The 15,586-nt window shown below is 38.1% G+C and overlaps 1 protein-coding gene across 2 annotated transcripts in view; it reads left to right on the forward strand.

Moving 5' to 3' along the window:
- Positions 1–15,586, forward strand: part of RELN (reelin) — a 297,550-nt gene that overhangs the window by 148,422 nt on the left and 133,542 nt on the right. For both annotated transcript variants that reach the window (XM_075081418.1, XM_075081419.1), the window contains exons 9-10: positions 12,242–12,338; positions 15,119–15,359. In XM_075081418.1, the coding sequence (XP_074937519.1) occupies positions 12,242–12,338; positions 15,119–15,359 (338 nt within the window). The remainder of the gene's footprint in view (positions 1–12,241; positions 12,339–15,118; positions 15,360–15,586) is intronic.

The following is a 15,586-nucleotide window of genomic DNA, read 5'->3' on the forward strand; positions in this document are numbered from 1 at the left end:
GAAAAGCTTTCTTTTAGGTTAAAAAATATCTTCTGAGAGGGAACATGTCTTCAAATATTTCTAAGATTTGTCACTTCAGCTCCATTTTTTTAAAGATCAAGCCATCCATCTTGCAAACAAAGAACTAGCCAAAGGTCCAAAAGGTTTTTTTTTTTGCTTTATTTGGAGAAAAAGCTTGGGCTTGGACTCTCCCTTCCAAAAAGCCATAATAAAGAACTTTTGGGAAAGTTGAGTTCCCAAATCTGATTTTACTTTGATTTAGAAAGTAGGATTAACCCCTACTTTCAGTCAACCCCAAAACTACCTTTCTAGGCAAATATGTGATTTGCAATATTTTCAATTTGGTTTAATCATAAACCATCTTTTCCTAATTGATTTTAGCTGAGTTATGGTCATTTCATACATGTATTATAGGCTTTGACTTCATGCAAAAGAGAATTTGAAATGAAATGCAAAGGGTGCCACTTAATATGGTACTAAAAGAAAAAAAATTACATGAATGCCTAAGAATGAAACCTCTCTTCACCTCACTGTTATCGGTTCTGCGCACTGCTGTCTGATACACAGGACAGCACATTTTGACACGAGTGATTTGCTTTCTTATTCATTGCGATCTTGTGATGGAATTGCTACTTTTATATAAGCATCATTTAGTTATCCTACAAAGTACTACAGTGAACTTAAGATACAGCTAATATAAAAAGGAAATTGTAGAAGTATGTAAAATCTTATTTAGAAATGAAGAAATGTGAGGTAAAACTTGAAATCCATCAGTGCCCATGCCTGTGCCATATCAAGAAAAGTTAACTGAAATCTTTCTTTTGTTTTATGTTTAATGCAGTCTTCTAAAAAGCCTTTCTGTTATCTTAGTGGTGATCATGCCAGAATTGCTGGTGTGAAGAAAAGGATATAAAGTCTGTGACAGCTACCTGTTGTCTAGGACTTGCCACAATTTTTATACTTCAGATTTAAAGTGGCAAGACCATGCCATCCTTTGAAAAGTTGGAGTGTATGTTCACCCTGGCAAATGAAACATCTTATAAGAAACTCAGTATGATGCAGAATAACTCTGCCTGCAATAAATAAAATAATAAAACTCTGTCCCTAAAGTTCTGGTGGGCACTGAGAGTACTACTCAGCTGGCAAAGAAGGTGTCTCTCTCTTAGAGCATTATTCACTGTAAACATGAAAGACTTGGAAGATGCAGGATGCCTGAGCAAAGGTGATGTTCAGTGCCCAGGCAACTAACAGTCTTGACACTGGAAATTCCTTAGGTATTTTTGCTGGATCATATGGTTAGTCCCTGCTATTGCTAGAAAGCAGACTTGGCATGAGGCAAACATGATCTAGCACATCAATCTTCACTAAAACCACAGTTTTCAGTGTGGGGTTTTAGTAGTGGGTATTAATCTGGGAGAGTGCTTTCTGATTTTGCCAGATGGATTCTGTCTGTCCTGTCAGGAAAATCCCGGTAGGTATTATGCAAAAGATGGGTCATTAATGTTATGACCTACACATTGGTCTGGAACCAGAAGCATTTGGACCTTACTCATAGAGTAGGAATGACCCTTTTCTCCTGCTGCTTCTGGGTAGCTTCTTTGCATTGCTTACTCACTTCTCTGCCATGTGTTGCTATTGCCCCTTCCAATTTTTTCCAGCTTATTTGTCTAAACATCCATCAGACGACCAAGTTTAATGATGATTTACCTTACAATATTTAACAGGGATAAAACCTACAGGGGCCCATATGGATAAAACTAATTTAATACAGTCACAAAAAATACTTACCTGCAGTTTATCAATCTCCTTTAATATCTTTCTAATGGAACCCTATAGCAAGGGTAAATGTGCGTACCTATTGTTTTAATACGGTTGAAGTATTATTGAAAAAAGATTATTATTGGTATTCAACTGTTCAGGACTTTTCACTAAGAACAAACCCCCACTAATTCAGGGTGCAGAGCCATTACTCAGGTGATCTTCTTTCAGTGGTACCCCCTTTGTCCCTATATTCTATCTTCCCCAAAAAGAAGTATGCTAAACTTTCTGCTTTTACATGCATAAATATTTATTTTACAATCTTATCATATAATCATTAAAACCAGTGACAAAACGAATAATTTCTCCAACCTTGTTCAACACACTTTCCACTCTTACAACTTTGTTTTCTGATTGAGTAATCACCCCTATCTTCACTTCACTTTCTTGAGCTTTCTAAATCTATCAGATGATCAGCTGTACTTAACTGAAGAGTAATTGTATTACCTGTGATGACTTCATATTTATAGTGTCATTGTTTTTAAGAGGTGAGGTGCATGTGCAATGCACATACCAGCTTCCTTGTGTCTTAGTTTATTTACAGTCTTTTCTTAATGCTGGCTGACTCCACAGTCCTCTGTAAGTGTAATGGAGAAAATTATTTAAAATATGTTATTGATTCCTCTTGATTAACATATGGGTCATTGATATGGATGCAGTTCTTTAACATAATGGTTCCAAAAGGGTTTTCATGTCATGCCGTGCCTCATCCTAAGACATCAGGTTAGTGAATCATTAATCCAGCAGTCTCTATTACTCTTCCTGAACTACCAAGGTCGCTAGGGTTTTCATGAGAGCTGTTTTACTCAGCAAATGTGTGGGCTAAGGGTCTCTGATGTTTGTTGAAGACAAAGCATAGGTAGTGTTTATCACTTTTAGCAAAAAAAATGTATATTTTTCAGGCTTAAGTTTTTCCCTTCATTTTTCTAGTGGCAACTTGACTTTGTTACCAGTGTGTCTTACAGAATTAAATTATAAAATGCAATTGGTTGTGTAGATAATTGAAATATTTCTTTTTTTCCTGATGCATATTCAAACTACAGATTGTTATGGTGGTGGTGGTGGTGGTGGTGTTAATCAGAATTGTTGAATGTGCCCTTTGGGTTAGTCCTTACCTGCCAAGTTTCTATGCTTCAGAAAATATATTTACTTCCCTATTAACCTCAGCAAAGTCCTTGATGGACAAAAAATATCTTACAAAAATTACCTAATTGTATAAATAGTGCACCTGATTCACTGACCTCCATGTATTTCTGTGGAGGAAACAGCAGTCTTTCTGGGCCGTCCTCTAGAGCAGCATCTGGAGAGTTCTGCAGAGCATCTGCATGGGACAGCATTCCTTCTCCTTCCCACCAGGAACATCCCAGCTGCACTTGTCTCAGCTGCATGAACAACAATGACTGCATTTGACCCCATGCAACTGTCTGAAGACACTTATCATTTATGTTTTTATCATGCTTTAATTCAGTTCTGGTGGCAGCTGTTCTATACACAGTCGTCTATTTATCCTCTGGATTCAGACCACTTGATAGAAATTCACACATCCAACTCGGCCATAGCTTTGGCTGAGAGGAACCATTGCTGATCATTTTCTCTTAATCTCCAATTTTGTTTAGTCAGTTTTACAATTAGCAGAATCTATCAGATGACTGACAAATGCTATAACAGCCATTTCATGAGCTATCACTGGGCTTGCCCGCAGCAGAACAGGACAGAGATGAGCAATTCCCTTCAGAATTGCTATGGAAATTCACTCATGTGTCTCTAGAGAAATACCAAAGTGAAAAATAAGCCTCTTCTGAATTCAGCATGGAAGAGTATTTGATCTTTTAAGTCCCTCACTATCTTGTTAGCTGAACACAAAACCACTCATGGAAGAAACAGTGGTATCAAATGTTTTGGGCTTGTTGAGCTACCTCCTTCACTTTAGTGTCCTGCATGGATGATTTCCTTCAGTCACCCAGATTTCTCTGGCTCAGATGCCTTCCAGGAAGCACCAGGTTTACTGTGAGGGTGTGGCACATCCATAAAGTTGTGTTGATATTGGTACCAACAGGGAAGAGGCTGGCCAGTTCTGGCGGCCTGGTGGCCACAGGACAGATACTGTCTTGCATTAGGCAAATGTGGAGCACTTTTGGGCTGGCATGAGGTTCTGAAGGATTTTATTGCCAGGAAACTGGCTAATAAAATTGTGTTAGAACCCTGCCTGAACTGAGCTTAAAAATCGCATAAAACCAGTTTTTACAAAAGGTAATTCAAAGCAATAATATCCATAAGAAATTAAGATTATGACATGAAGCTTGATAGTTGCTATATGCATATCCAGTCCATTCTAAGCAACGAGAACAGAGCACTGAGTGTATCTGAACCCCCAAGCTGTTTTGTCCAAATTTATTTCCTATACATTTGGGAAAAGCTTGAGAATTTTATATGATTAAATGCCAAAATTGGTGTAATTCACCATTCTGCATTTCTTCTACTTGCTTCATTTCCCATTTTCCCCCTGACAAAACAATATTAACATTTTTGACTGTCCACCCAAATTGCTGTTGCCTGACATCAAATCTACTAGTTTCACCTTCCTGGCAGAGAAGTCCTTTGTGTAGATGCATAGGTTATATATTATATCTAATGTGAAAGAATAAGACAGGTAAGTAACATCATCTAGCACACTTCACATAGCATGTGGAAATGTTAGGTGGTGTTTATTGATTTTGCTGAGTTATACAAGAGGAATTGCCCAGATAATGCCTAGATTGAAACCAGGGTTTAAAGTTAATGCTGTATTTGAAAGACATTTTAATGGCCTTGGGGCGAAATGATTTGTGTTGTTTTGGCTAGCCCAAGGTTACAATGAAATACTGTCTTTATTACTTCCATACCAGGGCTTCTTTGCCATAGTTAGGAATTAAAATGTGAGCCTTACAGATTTACTATACAGAGAAAAGCAGAAAAGATAAAGAGAGCCTCAGGATTCAGAGCCAGGGCAGGTGGCTGAGCCACCGCCTCACAGTCGAACGCAGGCCATAACTGAATTGCTTGCTGCAAATAATAAATGCTGGATTACAGACTGACTTTCATCTTAATCCTGCTCATATCATTGTATGAGGATAACACTTTTGTATGATTAAAATTGTCCATTTTTGAATTAACTCAGACAACAAAGCATCTGTATTTCCCAGGGCAGGGGGGAAACAGAGAAGCCCCCAGCTCAGCAAAACACTCCTGGGTCTCCCTCCAGTTGGGGAGGGAGGGAGTTTCCATGAAAGCAAAAGCAGATAAAAATAGACAAGTCCATCAGAAATTACAAACAAAAGCTTTTGCCAAATCAATTATTATCTACCCACATATAAAGTTAAAGGCAGGCAATCAGTTTTATAGGGTGGTTTCAGAAACGAGGGACACCTCAGCTCAGGTCTTGGCTTCAGAAAAGGTATTTCCCAGATTTTCTTGGTGATGGGAATTTCACTAAAGCAGGCAAGGAGACTACTTTCAAATCTTCATATTCAAGATATCCCCTTTTACACAGCAGTTCTTGGGACCAGTGTGTGTTTTCTGTATTGCCTCTCTAGAATGGACTGGCTGTAGCGATCTAAGTAAAACATCATTTAACTTCCTGCAGTATTTTGATACCCTTATCAGCACCTTATGGTGTTCATTTTCTTGATTACTGACCTTCACAGCTGACCCAGGCTGCTAAACAGAGCAAACAAAATATCTCTGTCTACTTATCAATACAGATTACTGTACTACTGTACTACTGAACTACTTTAAGTTTAAAATGTTATAATTTAAATCTTACCCAGCTTCATTTTAAGGTCACCTTCTCACTCAGAGGATCTTCACATAATCTGAATTAAGCATTTAATGGCAATAACGTTGAAGCGTACAATATGAGTATACAAGTAGAAAACGCTTACTGAGCACAGGGCCTACTACTTGGTCAGACATTCAAGAACCACTCTAAGAGTATTTCTGGGGTGTTAATGATATTATTGTTTCAGTAGCTGTAATTACTGGGTGTCACTCCCTTCTCCCTCAACAAGGCACACTTAAGAATGTGGTTAAATTTAGAAGCATCATTTAATTGTTTATTTGGCAACAGACACATTACCGAAGCACACACCTGCTGGCTATATCTCAGAAAGATATACTATAAATAGCTGAGCATATTTACATCAGAATAAATTGGAAACGGCATAAGGGAAATACAGTTTTCTGCCTGGTATATTTTTCTCTCTTTAATGTTTTCAGCACAAAAAGAAATATGAATTGTGACCTGATCTTGTTCTTAGAAAAGAACAAATTTGTGTGGGTGCAGGAAGCCCATCATATCTTTGAATATAAAAAGACTAAGAGGAAGTTAAGTCAGATAAGTATTTCCTCAGAATTTACTTCCCACCTAAAGGAAATTAGCTGCATTAATTCATAAAAATTAGTTCACTGATATTGGGATTCCCAGAAGGAGGTGGGTGAGAAGCGACCACGGGAGGTGACCTGTTCAGCCAGTGCTTCCTGCCATGCTCCAACCAGGACCACCCTCTGGGCAAGGGCAGCTTGCTCAGGGCCCTGTCCACTTGTGGACTGACCTCCAATTAATTTTTAGAACTTCAATTCTGAAGACCTTCTGATTAATTTTTATCAAATGCATTTACTAATTATTCTTCTCATCTTTTACAGTTTTGTGATGGAGGATTTTAGCATGCTTGACAACTCTTTATTTTTTTTTACACATAACTTCCCAGTATTTCCAAAATGGAACAGCATAAAGCTGCCAGTGGAAAAAAGTTATCTGCTCTCTGAAACCTGCTGAAAATAAACAGTTGAGACTTTGCATTTCAAAATTCATAATTCTCACTAAAACTGGGGTTGAACTGATTTTTACCAAAGGCAAATACCAATGACATTTTTGTCTTCTAGTGTCAGGTATTTATTTCAGATTGTTTGTCAGAACATATACAGGGGTGTAGATACCCAAAATGCTCTTCTCACAAGGGAGAAAAACGCAGCCAGCAATAAAAATATTTAATCCTTCCCATAAAAAGGTAGACTGAAATTACAAAATAGAATACAATTCTTATATTTTTTAATTTGAAGATTTTTTACACTTAAAAGACTAATTTATACTCTGACCTTGCTCTATAAACAAAGACAAACTAAAAAAAAAGTCTAAAGATCTAAAATGTGTCATAATTAAAAATCATACTTGTAACTAAATTCAAAGTTGGGGCTTCAAGGAAAAATTAAAATGCTTTTGTGATCTTCTCTTGAGGAAGTTTTCAGAGGCAGAATGGGAGGAACAGTGAGCATCACATTTTTGTACCAGTGCTTCTGGCATATCCAGCACAAACTATTCCATGTTTTAACATGGTTAAAATCATCTGATTCTTGATTAAAAGCCATTATAAATATACACCTAAAAAAACTAGGATCTGCAGAGCGTTCATTATACCAGACCGTATAGTTCATTACTTTGGAAAAAAACTATTAGCAAGCCAGCCAAATTTGACCACTAGTAATTTATACTGTCCAGTTTGGCTTAATTCAAATGATACCAGCAAATCGTAATCCTTAGCAAACCCTAACCATTATTCATCACATTAGCGAAACGAATCAAAGCAATCTTCTAGCATTAGATAAACACAATTCTTTTCAGCTCCCTTTGTTTTTCAGGCCACAGTCAGGGTGCAATTCAAACCCTTCTACAATTTTTTAATGTGAATTTTTCTTGCACAGTTCCACATTAGGCTCATTCTTCTTAAAGCCAGCATTAGATATCTCATCTGCTTATCCACGGAAGCACTTGCAGGAACTATCAAGAGGTTGTCAAGAGGCGGAGGACGTCACAGTCTATAAGGAGCAAAATATTGCTTCCCTTGCAGATGGCTCCCAGTTTTATCTCAGCAAAACACCAGCTTCTAATCAATGTTGTTAAGAAATCTTAGACACGAACAGCCATATGACTTGGGTTTCTGTAAATCTGACACAGTTGGAGGCAAAGCCATAGTGAGAATTAATTTTGCCTGCCATTGTCAGCCTTGATACAAATAACTGAATACCTGGATACAAATACCTGAAATGAAGTGCCTTCATAACATCTCTCCTGAAATACTGTGCTCTTAGTACTTCTACCTACACGATATTTTAAAAAATCAGGTGTAAAATAGTCATTAGTGTTTTAGATGACATTTAAAGAAACCAAGATCAGCTTAATGAGACTTACAAAAAATGGTAAAAAAGTCATGACCATCTCAGCTGGCCATGTGGCGGCTGGTCAGTGCTGGTCAGGTCCTGGCTATGGGTTATCAATCCTCCAAAACAAGCAGCAAAAAAATTGAGAAATGTAATTTTGTTTCCTTTTTCTATTATTCCTGTTCAGTTTAAGTAGAATTAACAAAGCAGCAGTCAGAGCTGTTTAGCATTCCCACACATTGCAAGTCAGAACCCTCCCCTATTAGCACTGGTGTCTGGATTCAACTTGGAGCAAATTTTATTTTATTGAAATTTGCCTTGGGGCAAAATCCAAGCACGTAAAGCAGAAACCAAATAAATTAATGTTCCAGAACAGTCAGTATATGAAAACAGCTGGGTTTTATAACATAAGCTGCTCATTGTTTTTGATAACAGATCAAATTGCTGTTTGAGCTTCAAATGTATAATTTAAAATTAAGCCCGTGAAGGTTGCCTCTACTTCAGCTTTTTTTCAAAAATTTTAGAAGTCTATGAACTTCTAGCTAGAAGTCTATGAGAAGGAGTAAAATAACTCCAAAGGAGAAAAGTACTTTGTTCCTGAAACCCAAGGACAAGCTTGACTCTATATATGTAGAGAAAAATATTAGGCTATTCTTGCTTGGGGGGTGGTTTTGTCCACCTTCTCCCCCTCCCCTGCCCAAATAGATAATTACACATGCAAGCCCTTAATACTGAAAGTATAATCCTAACTCTTAGTCAGACTTAGCTAGTAGTAACCTCACCAAGGCATCAGGTTTGCTGTGACATACTCAGCTTAAGGAAGAAAGAGCATTTTTCTCTAATGCAGTAACCTACTAATGTAGACTTCTTTATGGTAATCATTGGGCATGCTTTATTACCCATTTTCACAGCTAATTCAAAGCCTGGGCACTCTTGATATAAAACAAGCCTATTCTAATCTCATTCAAAAGGTTTTTATGTCACCTTGTACGCTTTTTCTTTGGAGGATGGGAGGGTATGAAGATTTACAGCATGACATCCTGCCCCTGCTGCTCTGCTCCGAGCTGTTTATTACCATCTCTGGAAGCAGGGTGAAGGACACCTCCCTTCCCAGGCTGAATCTGCCCTCAGTTCCTCCTGTGCTACTGCCTGAATTTTGATCATCTAATTTTTTTGCAAAGTCAGAGTATAGCTTTGCTGGTCAAGGTAGAGACAAACACCCAAACTGCTGGTTTCTATTTTAAATAATCCTAGTTTAGGATTACTGAAATAATAGTAATATGGAGTAATAGCAATAGTATTAAGTAAAAATAATATTGAAAGTAATACTGAAGATTGTATTGAAAGCCAGTGGCTTTCAATACCATCTCAGTAAACCCTGTCCTGGAGTGCAGTTGTATGTTGACCTTCCTCCCTTTTCTTGGGAAGAAACTCTTAATGTAAGCTAGGATGAATATTGGTTTTGTGAAAGACACAAGCACCAGATCCATGTGCTTCTTGTATATCTAAAAAAGGTTATTCAAATGGCAAAGAATAATGCCTGGACCTTTTTGATGAATTTTTCAAGTAGTTGAATTTCATTCTTTCGTCTTTTTTGTCGATTCAATTTTTACAGACTTAGATACTTAGCAAGTTTATAATTTATCTTATGATTTTGAGTCAAGAACACAAAACCACATTTCTCATCACAGCCAGTAACTGCTACTTACGCTGACCTTGAGGACTTTCCCAAAATAAGTCTTAATACAACCTGTCCTGCTTATTAAAATAATACTAAAACCCGGCACTTGTCTCTCCCCTTTTCATTCTGTCTCCACCACTATCTCTCCAATAACACAAGTGAAATACCATTTCTACTTTGCAAAGCCCTTTTTGTGGCTCCATTTCTTTTAAGCAATAACTTTGATCTTCATTGCATAGTTTGAGGGTGTTCAAATTCAACAGACAACATTTTTCATATTGATTGTACTGGCAGGGAACACTCATTTCCTATCGTCTTTACAGTATGGGGAGAAAATATCATCTTCTCCAATGTTTTAGCAGCATATTTGGACTTGGTTTTGCTTAAAAGTACTGTACCAAAAGTTGATGGTAACACTAACCAAAATGGCATGTGTTATAAAGTCTATATTGCTGGTTGTTTTTACTGTTTATGTTCCTTTAATTTCTGTCTAACAGAAAACTCAGTATGTTGCTGTTCTGCCTCACAGCCTCTGGTCAGCCAAAGTGGTTAAACTGGCTGAAGTTCACTGATTTTTTAACTGAATTCCCCTGAAATAAAATGAACAAGTGTGATTAAGGGTTGGAACTCCTAAATGCCAGAGAAGTAAGAACTGACAGCAGATGTCACTCGGTGAAGTAGACCATCTCAGCAGATGGGCAAAAATGAAACATAAAGGCTTTTTCTGACATCATTGGGGTTTAATATGATAGAAATAAAATGCCTTGTCAGTAAAATACAACCAGACAGTTGCTTTGTAGTCATTTGGGGTACGTGGCTGGTAATTCAAAAGTCTGCTGCCTTTGCAGTATTAATTACTCTGTGCCTCGTTACAGCAAAGAATACATGTCAGACCAGCTGAACGTGCCACACGCAGCTGGAGTGGCTCAGAAGTATCTGTTCCTCTATTTACAATTTAATATTAGTAAAAGATACAACAAAACAACTTTGTGGGTCATTTCCAGGATGCTAGCGGATGTACCAGGCAAAATTATAGAGACAGGATTTCATCCCATGTTTTGGGGTGTTTTTCCCCCTGCAGAGGTATGTGATGTGTATCTCAGAGTAGAAAAACAGTTCTGTAGAGCCGAGAGCTGTGAACATGAGCTGCCTCAGGGGAGCTGCGGCTGCAGCAGTGTACTTAATGACATATGTTCCCATTAAAATGTGTAAGCTGTTCTCTTGTACAAGTGGTTAACACCTTTTTAATCAGGCCATTTATTTCATTACAAAAATAAGTACCCTGAGTTGGAAAATGATAGTATTTTATAGTCAGCAGTTTCCACATCTATGTATATATATTTACACACACACACACACACACATATATGTATATACACAGTTATTAGCGTGACTGAACATATCTGAAGCACACATAAACATAACATTTTACTCCTTACACACATAATACAGACTCCTACTCTGAGCAAAGCTGTGGTACTCAGTAGTATCCTGATGCCAGCAGAGGTGCTGTTTAATTGAGAGCTGCTTCCCTTAAATATGGAAGGTAACTGATGTCTGCTGCTTCGAATCTCATATTTCAACCTAATTATGAAGTAGAAATTTTGATCTTTGGAACATAGGTTAGGATTTTTCTGTTTCACTGGGTGTTCACTTCTCTGAGATGGGTGAATTAGCTGGTGTCTGAGGAAAAATAGTATTTTTAGTGTATTTAATTATCACTAAGGTTGTTTATCATGTTTTCTAGGTTGAATTTTTCAGCCCTGGTATCTGTTATTTTGACTGTCTCCTTTATTAATTGTTAAGTTCATCTAATCTTTTGTGATAACACCCAGAAGGCACCCTTCTATAAATCAAAAGTAAATATATTACCCTACCTTGCAGGGTGCCAGAAGGCTCAATTAGTTCACTTTTGTAAAGTGTTCGGAGATTCCCAGATCAGCATCAAATGTTTATTATTAATTATAGGGTCTAGTGAGTATACTGGATGATTTCTTGATTTAATTCTCTTCAGGTGTCCTTAAAATAACTAATTTTGTAATATCTTTCTTCTTTTAAATTCCTAAAGTATATTTGCTCTTGGTTCAAGTAATTCCATATATATTTTCCTATCACTCGCTGTTTTTTTAGTTCTGGATTTTTTTTTTCTGCATACTAATATGAAAAAGTCTTTTACTCTTTCCCTATCAATTCTGTTATGTGGATTGTTCTCTAATAAGAAGGTTTTGTTTAAACATTATATGGTGGTTGGTTTTTTTTCCTGCAGTGGGGCGTGTTAAGTAATTTACTTGGCCTCCCTTGGGAAATTTGCAGAGATTACACAGCACTGCTGTGATTTATCATTTCTACTTTATTTCTGACTCATAAAGCAGGCATTATATTGTGTTTACCTTCAGCAACAGATCACAGGAAATTTCATCATCAATCAAAGCACTTTAAAATCAGGAGAAGGGATGATGTGACAAAGGCACAGTCAGCAACTGCGGTTATTGGAGGATCATTTATTGCTTCATTGTGTCGTAACACTTCTCATTTTATTGCTTTTCCCAGGATCAGGTTCATGCCGCTTCAGTTACTCAGATCCCAAGATCACTGTGTCCTACAGTAAGAACAGCTCTGCAGATTGGACTCAGCTGGAGAAAATTAGGTTTGTTACAGCTTTTTAATAATTTTCATGGTTTCTGACTGAGCAGGTGGTGTTTAAACCTAGCTTTTTAAAACTTGTTTTAATTGTTAACTTTTCAGTTCTCACTTCTTCATACAGGTTAAAAGATGAGGGGTGAAATTATGGTCACTAAAGCTAAATGCAGAACTGCCTCTGGTTTTGGCAAATTACAGTTTCATCTACTGATTATGTGGGAAGTAAGGAAGAAAATTACTTAAGAGTTAAAATACAACTCCAATAACCAACAGGTTCAGGTGCCTGAAAAACCAAAACTTTGATGACTTTTGCACTTTAGCACCTCCTCTAATGTCAGCAAGAGCCATAATTTATATTGTTACAAGTTTCTACTTTAGTAGAATAAAAAGGTTCAATAAATATAGTTTATAGTTTGATATGAACACTTGGCCCTTAATACTCTTATAGTAACAACATTATGGTGAATTATGCTTTTTTTTTAAGCAAACTGGTTTATATGAAAGCATGAAATATTATGACTGGGGATTTTGAAATATTTTATTGCAATATGCACACCTCAAGGCAGAATCAGTATCGGGAACGGATTTTTCTAACAGAGCAGACCAACATTTTATTAAATAATATTGGGAAAGATATTTTGTTCATTGGCATGTGTACCAAGTTATAGAAGTACAACTGGGGAAGAAAAAAATGTTATTTATTTGTGGTGTCCTCATAGTGTCTCAGTCTGCCTTCCTGCATTACCTTAGTGTCTCTGGCATATGGGTGATTTGCGTGAGCCTATCTTCACTCCATTGAGACAATTTGCAGAGCAAAAGGCCACTTAATTTCTGATAAGTAAGCAAAACTCTAGCTGCAGGGCTGTGGATTTCAGTATCTTATCCTCCCGCTCCTTGTGGGAGTGGGATTACAATTTCATTGACAAAGGTACCAATTATGAACAATTTTAGTAAATCAAATAGTGCTAATTCTTTTCTCAGAAAAATATAAAGCAAGGGTAACTTCACTGCAGCCACTGGAGTTGCCTCACAGTAACCATACAATACCTTTTTTTTTCTCTCCCATTGATGCAAAATTGTATGCCTAGTTCAGTTACCTTCATAGCTCCACAAGACACTAAACTCAAGAGTTGTGATGGTACAAACACAAGCCCTTGAAACCCAAATTTTTTTGAAGTTAATGCATATACAGTTTGTCTGTGCTGCTTTAACTTTGCTGGAGCCAGCAATAGAAAACAGGTGGTTAGAGCAATGTGGTACAAAGCAGAGAGGATGAATTATGAAAGGATGCTCGTTTCTCCTGTGAACCATATGACTTAGAGTGTTTATTTCAATGTGCTTAAGTGGCTTTCACTGTGCTATGTGCAGCTCCAGGGAACAGTGGGAGAAGGGGGAGAGGGGGGACCGGAGGGCAGCTGTGAAGGGGAGGTGTTCTGTCGGTGGGTGTTGCATCAGTGGGATTTCAGGTTTGAACTCCTGGGGAGGGAGGGGAAGGATGTCTCTTGGGGAAGCCAGGTGCTCTGTGTGGGCTCAGGGAGAAGCGAGGCCAACATCTCAGAGCAGCATTACACTGGACTGTGAAAGACATAACATTTAGTAAGTGCAGGGTGATTTGTGGGTGCAGGTTCTGGGTGTGAATATGGGCCAAATACAATTGCTTTTTCAACATTTCACTACACACTAATATTTTGCTTTACATAAAGAAGGTCCTCTATATTCTCCCATAGAAGCAAACTATTCATGCCTTTTTTCCCTAAAAGCTCTGGATTGTCTCTGACAAACTATTAACCCACCAAAGCATCATTACTAAGGCAGCGGCAAGGTTGAATACCTGACATCTTGCAAATCCCAATTTTGTACCTCCTTGCAGCCTGAGGTTTTAATGTAGCTAATTCTCTTGCTGGATGATTAATAAAACAAAAATAATAATTCTAAGCACCCCTTCCTTGCACACAGAGCTCAATCCTTTCATTGCTAGTAGCAATGTAAGGACGTTCACCCAGGGCTCAGGGTGAACCTCAGCCCTGTCACAGCTCTGAGAACAGCTCTGGGAAGCAGAGCTCAAGGCCCTGATCATTGCCTAATATTAACACTCCAGGTCTGCCTCTCCTCCTCATATTTTCCATTTTCAGCAGCAAGAGAGAGGAAAAATGGGTCATTTCTTCTGTATTGTTCTTGAAGCAGAACATGGGAAGAAAGGCAGCCTGGCCCTCCGCATCCACAGAATTATCCTGACAGCATGGGGGTGGGATTGGAAGGATATGTTTGTCAGAGAAACTTCCCAGCTTTTCCCTCTGGCCATTCTGCTCTATCCAGATCTATGAGGGAGTGAGGCACCAGAAGTCAGGAGTTTCTTTTGGTGAAAGCTTATGCAAAAATCACATTGTGGGAGACCTTTTTTTGTAAAGTGTGTTCTTAACATTTCCTTTTGGCCATACCTGCAAAATACCTGACAAAGCCCAGTTACCTAGGATCTGTGACCAGCATAGAGTATGAATGTTGCCCTGCTCTTTCTTCCTGCTCTCAAAACATCTGCATTGATCTGTTATTTATTGCCTTAGCTTGCACTTTCTTTGAAGCAAGGCTGTCTGTTCAGCCTGTATGTGCACCGCCTGGCACAGTGGGACTCTGCCTCAGGGCAGGTATTTTCTGATCTCCATAGAATATTTATCAGCATGCAAGGGGCATCAGCACAACTGTGTCACACCTAGTAAATGTGTTAAATGAGGGGAAAGTGTTTCCAGCTATGGCTTAATTTTGGTCTAACTCCACATCATTGTTTTTCAGCGCCCCTTCCAATGTCAGCACAATCATCCACATCTTGTACCTTCCCGAGGATGCTAAAGGGGAGAACATGCATTTTCAGTGGAAACAGGATTATGTTCATGCTGGTGATGTGTATGAAGCCTGTTGGGCATTGGACAACATCCTGATCATAAATGCTGCTCACAGAAAAGTTGTGTTAGAGGATAATCTTGATCCTGTGGATACTGGCAACTGGCTTTTCTTTCCCGGAGCCACAGTTAAGGTTAGTCTGATTTCCTGTGGTTTAATGTTATTATTACTCTTGTATGTGGAAGACAGTAACATCTAACCAAACTATGAACACACATGAGTGTTTAGGCCACTCCATCTGCTTCTAGAATTGGGCTTTTTTTCACTTTGTTTTTACTTTATCTCTGTCCCGTCAGGGCTTTGTAGAGCAACACAACTTCTCTGCCATGACCAAAACCAAATGACAGTTTATACTGTCAT

This window comes from Phalacrocorax aristotelis, chromosome 1, assembly GCF_949628215.1.
Source record: "Phalacrocorax aristotelis chromosome 1, bGulAri2.1, whole genome shotgun sequence".
NCBI classification, from domain to species: domain Eukaryota; kingdom Metazoa; phylum Chordata; class Aves; order Suliformes; family Phalacrocoracidae; genus Phalacrocorax; species Phalacrocorax aristotelis.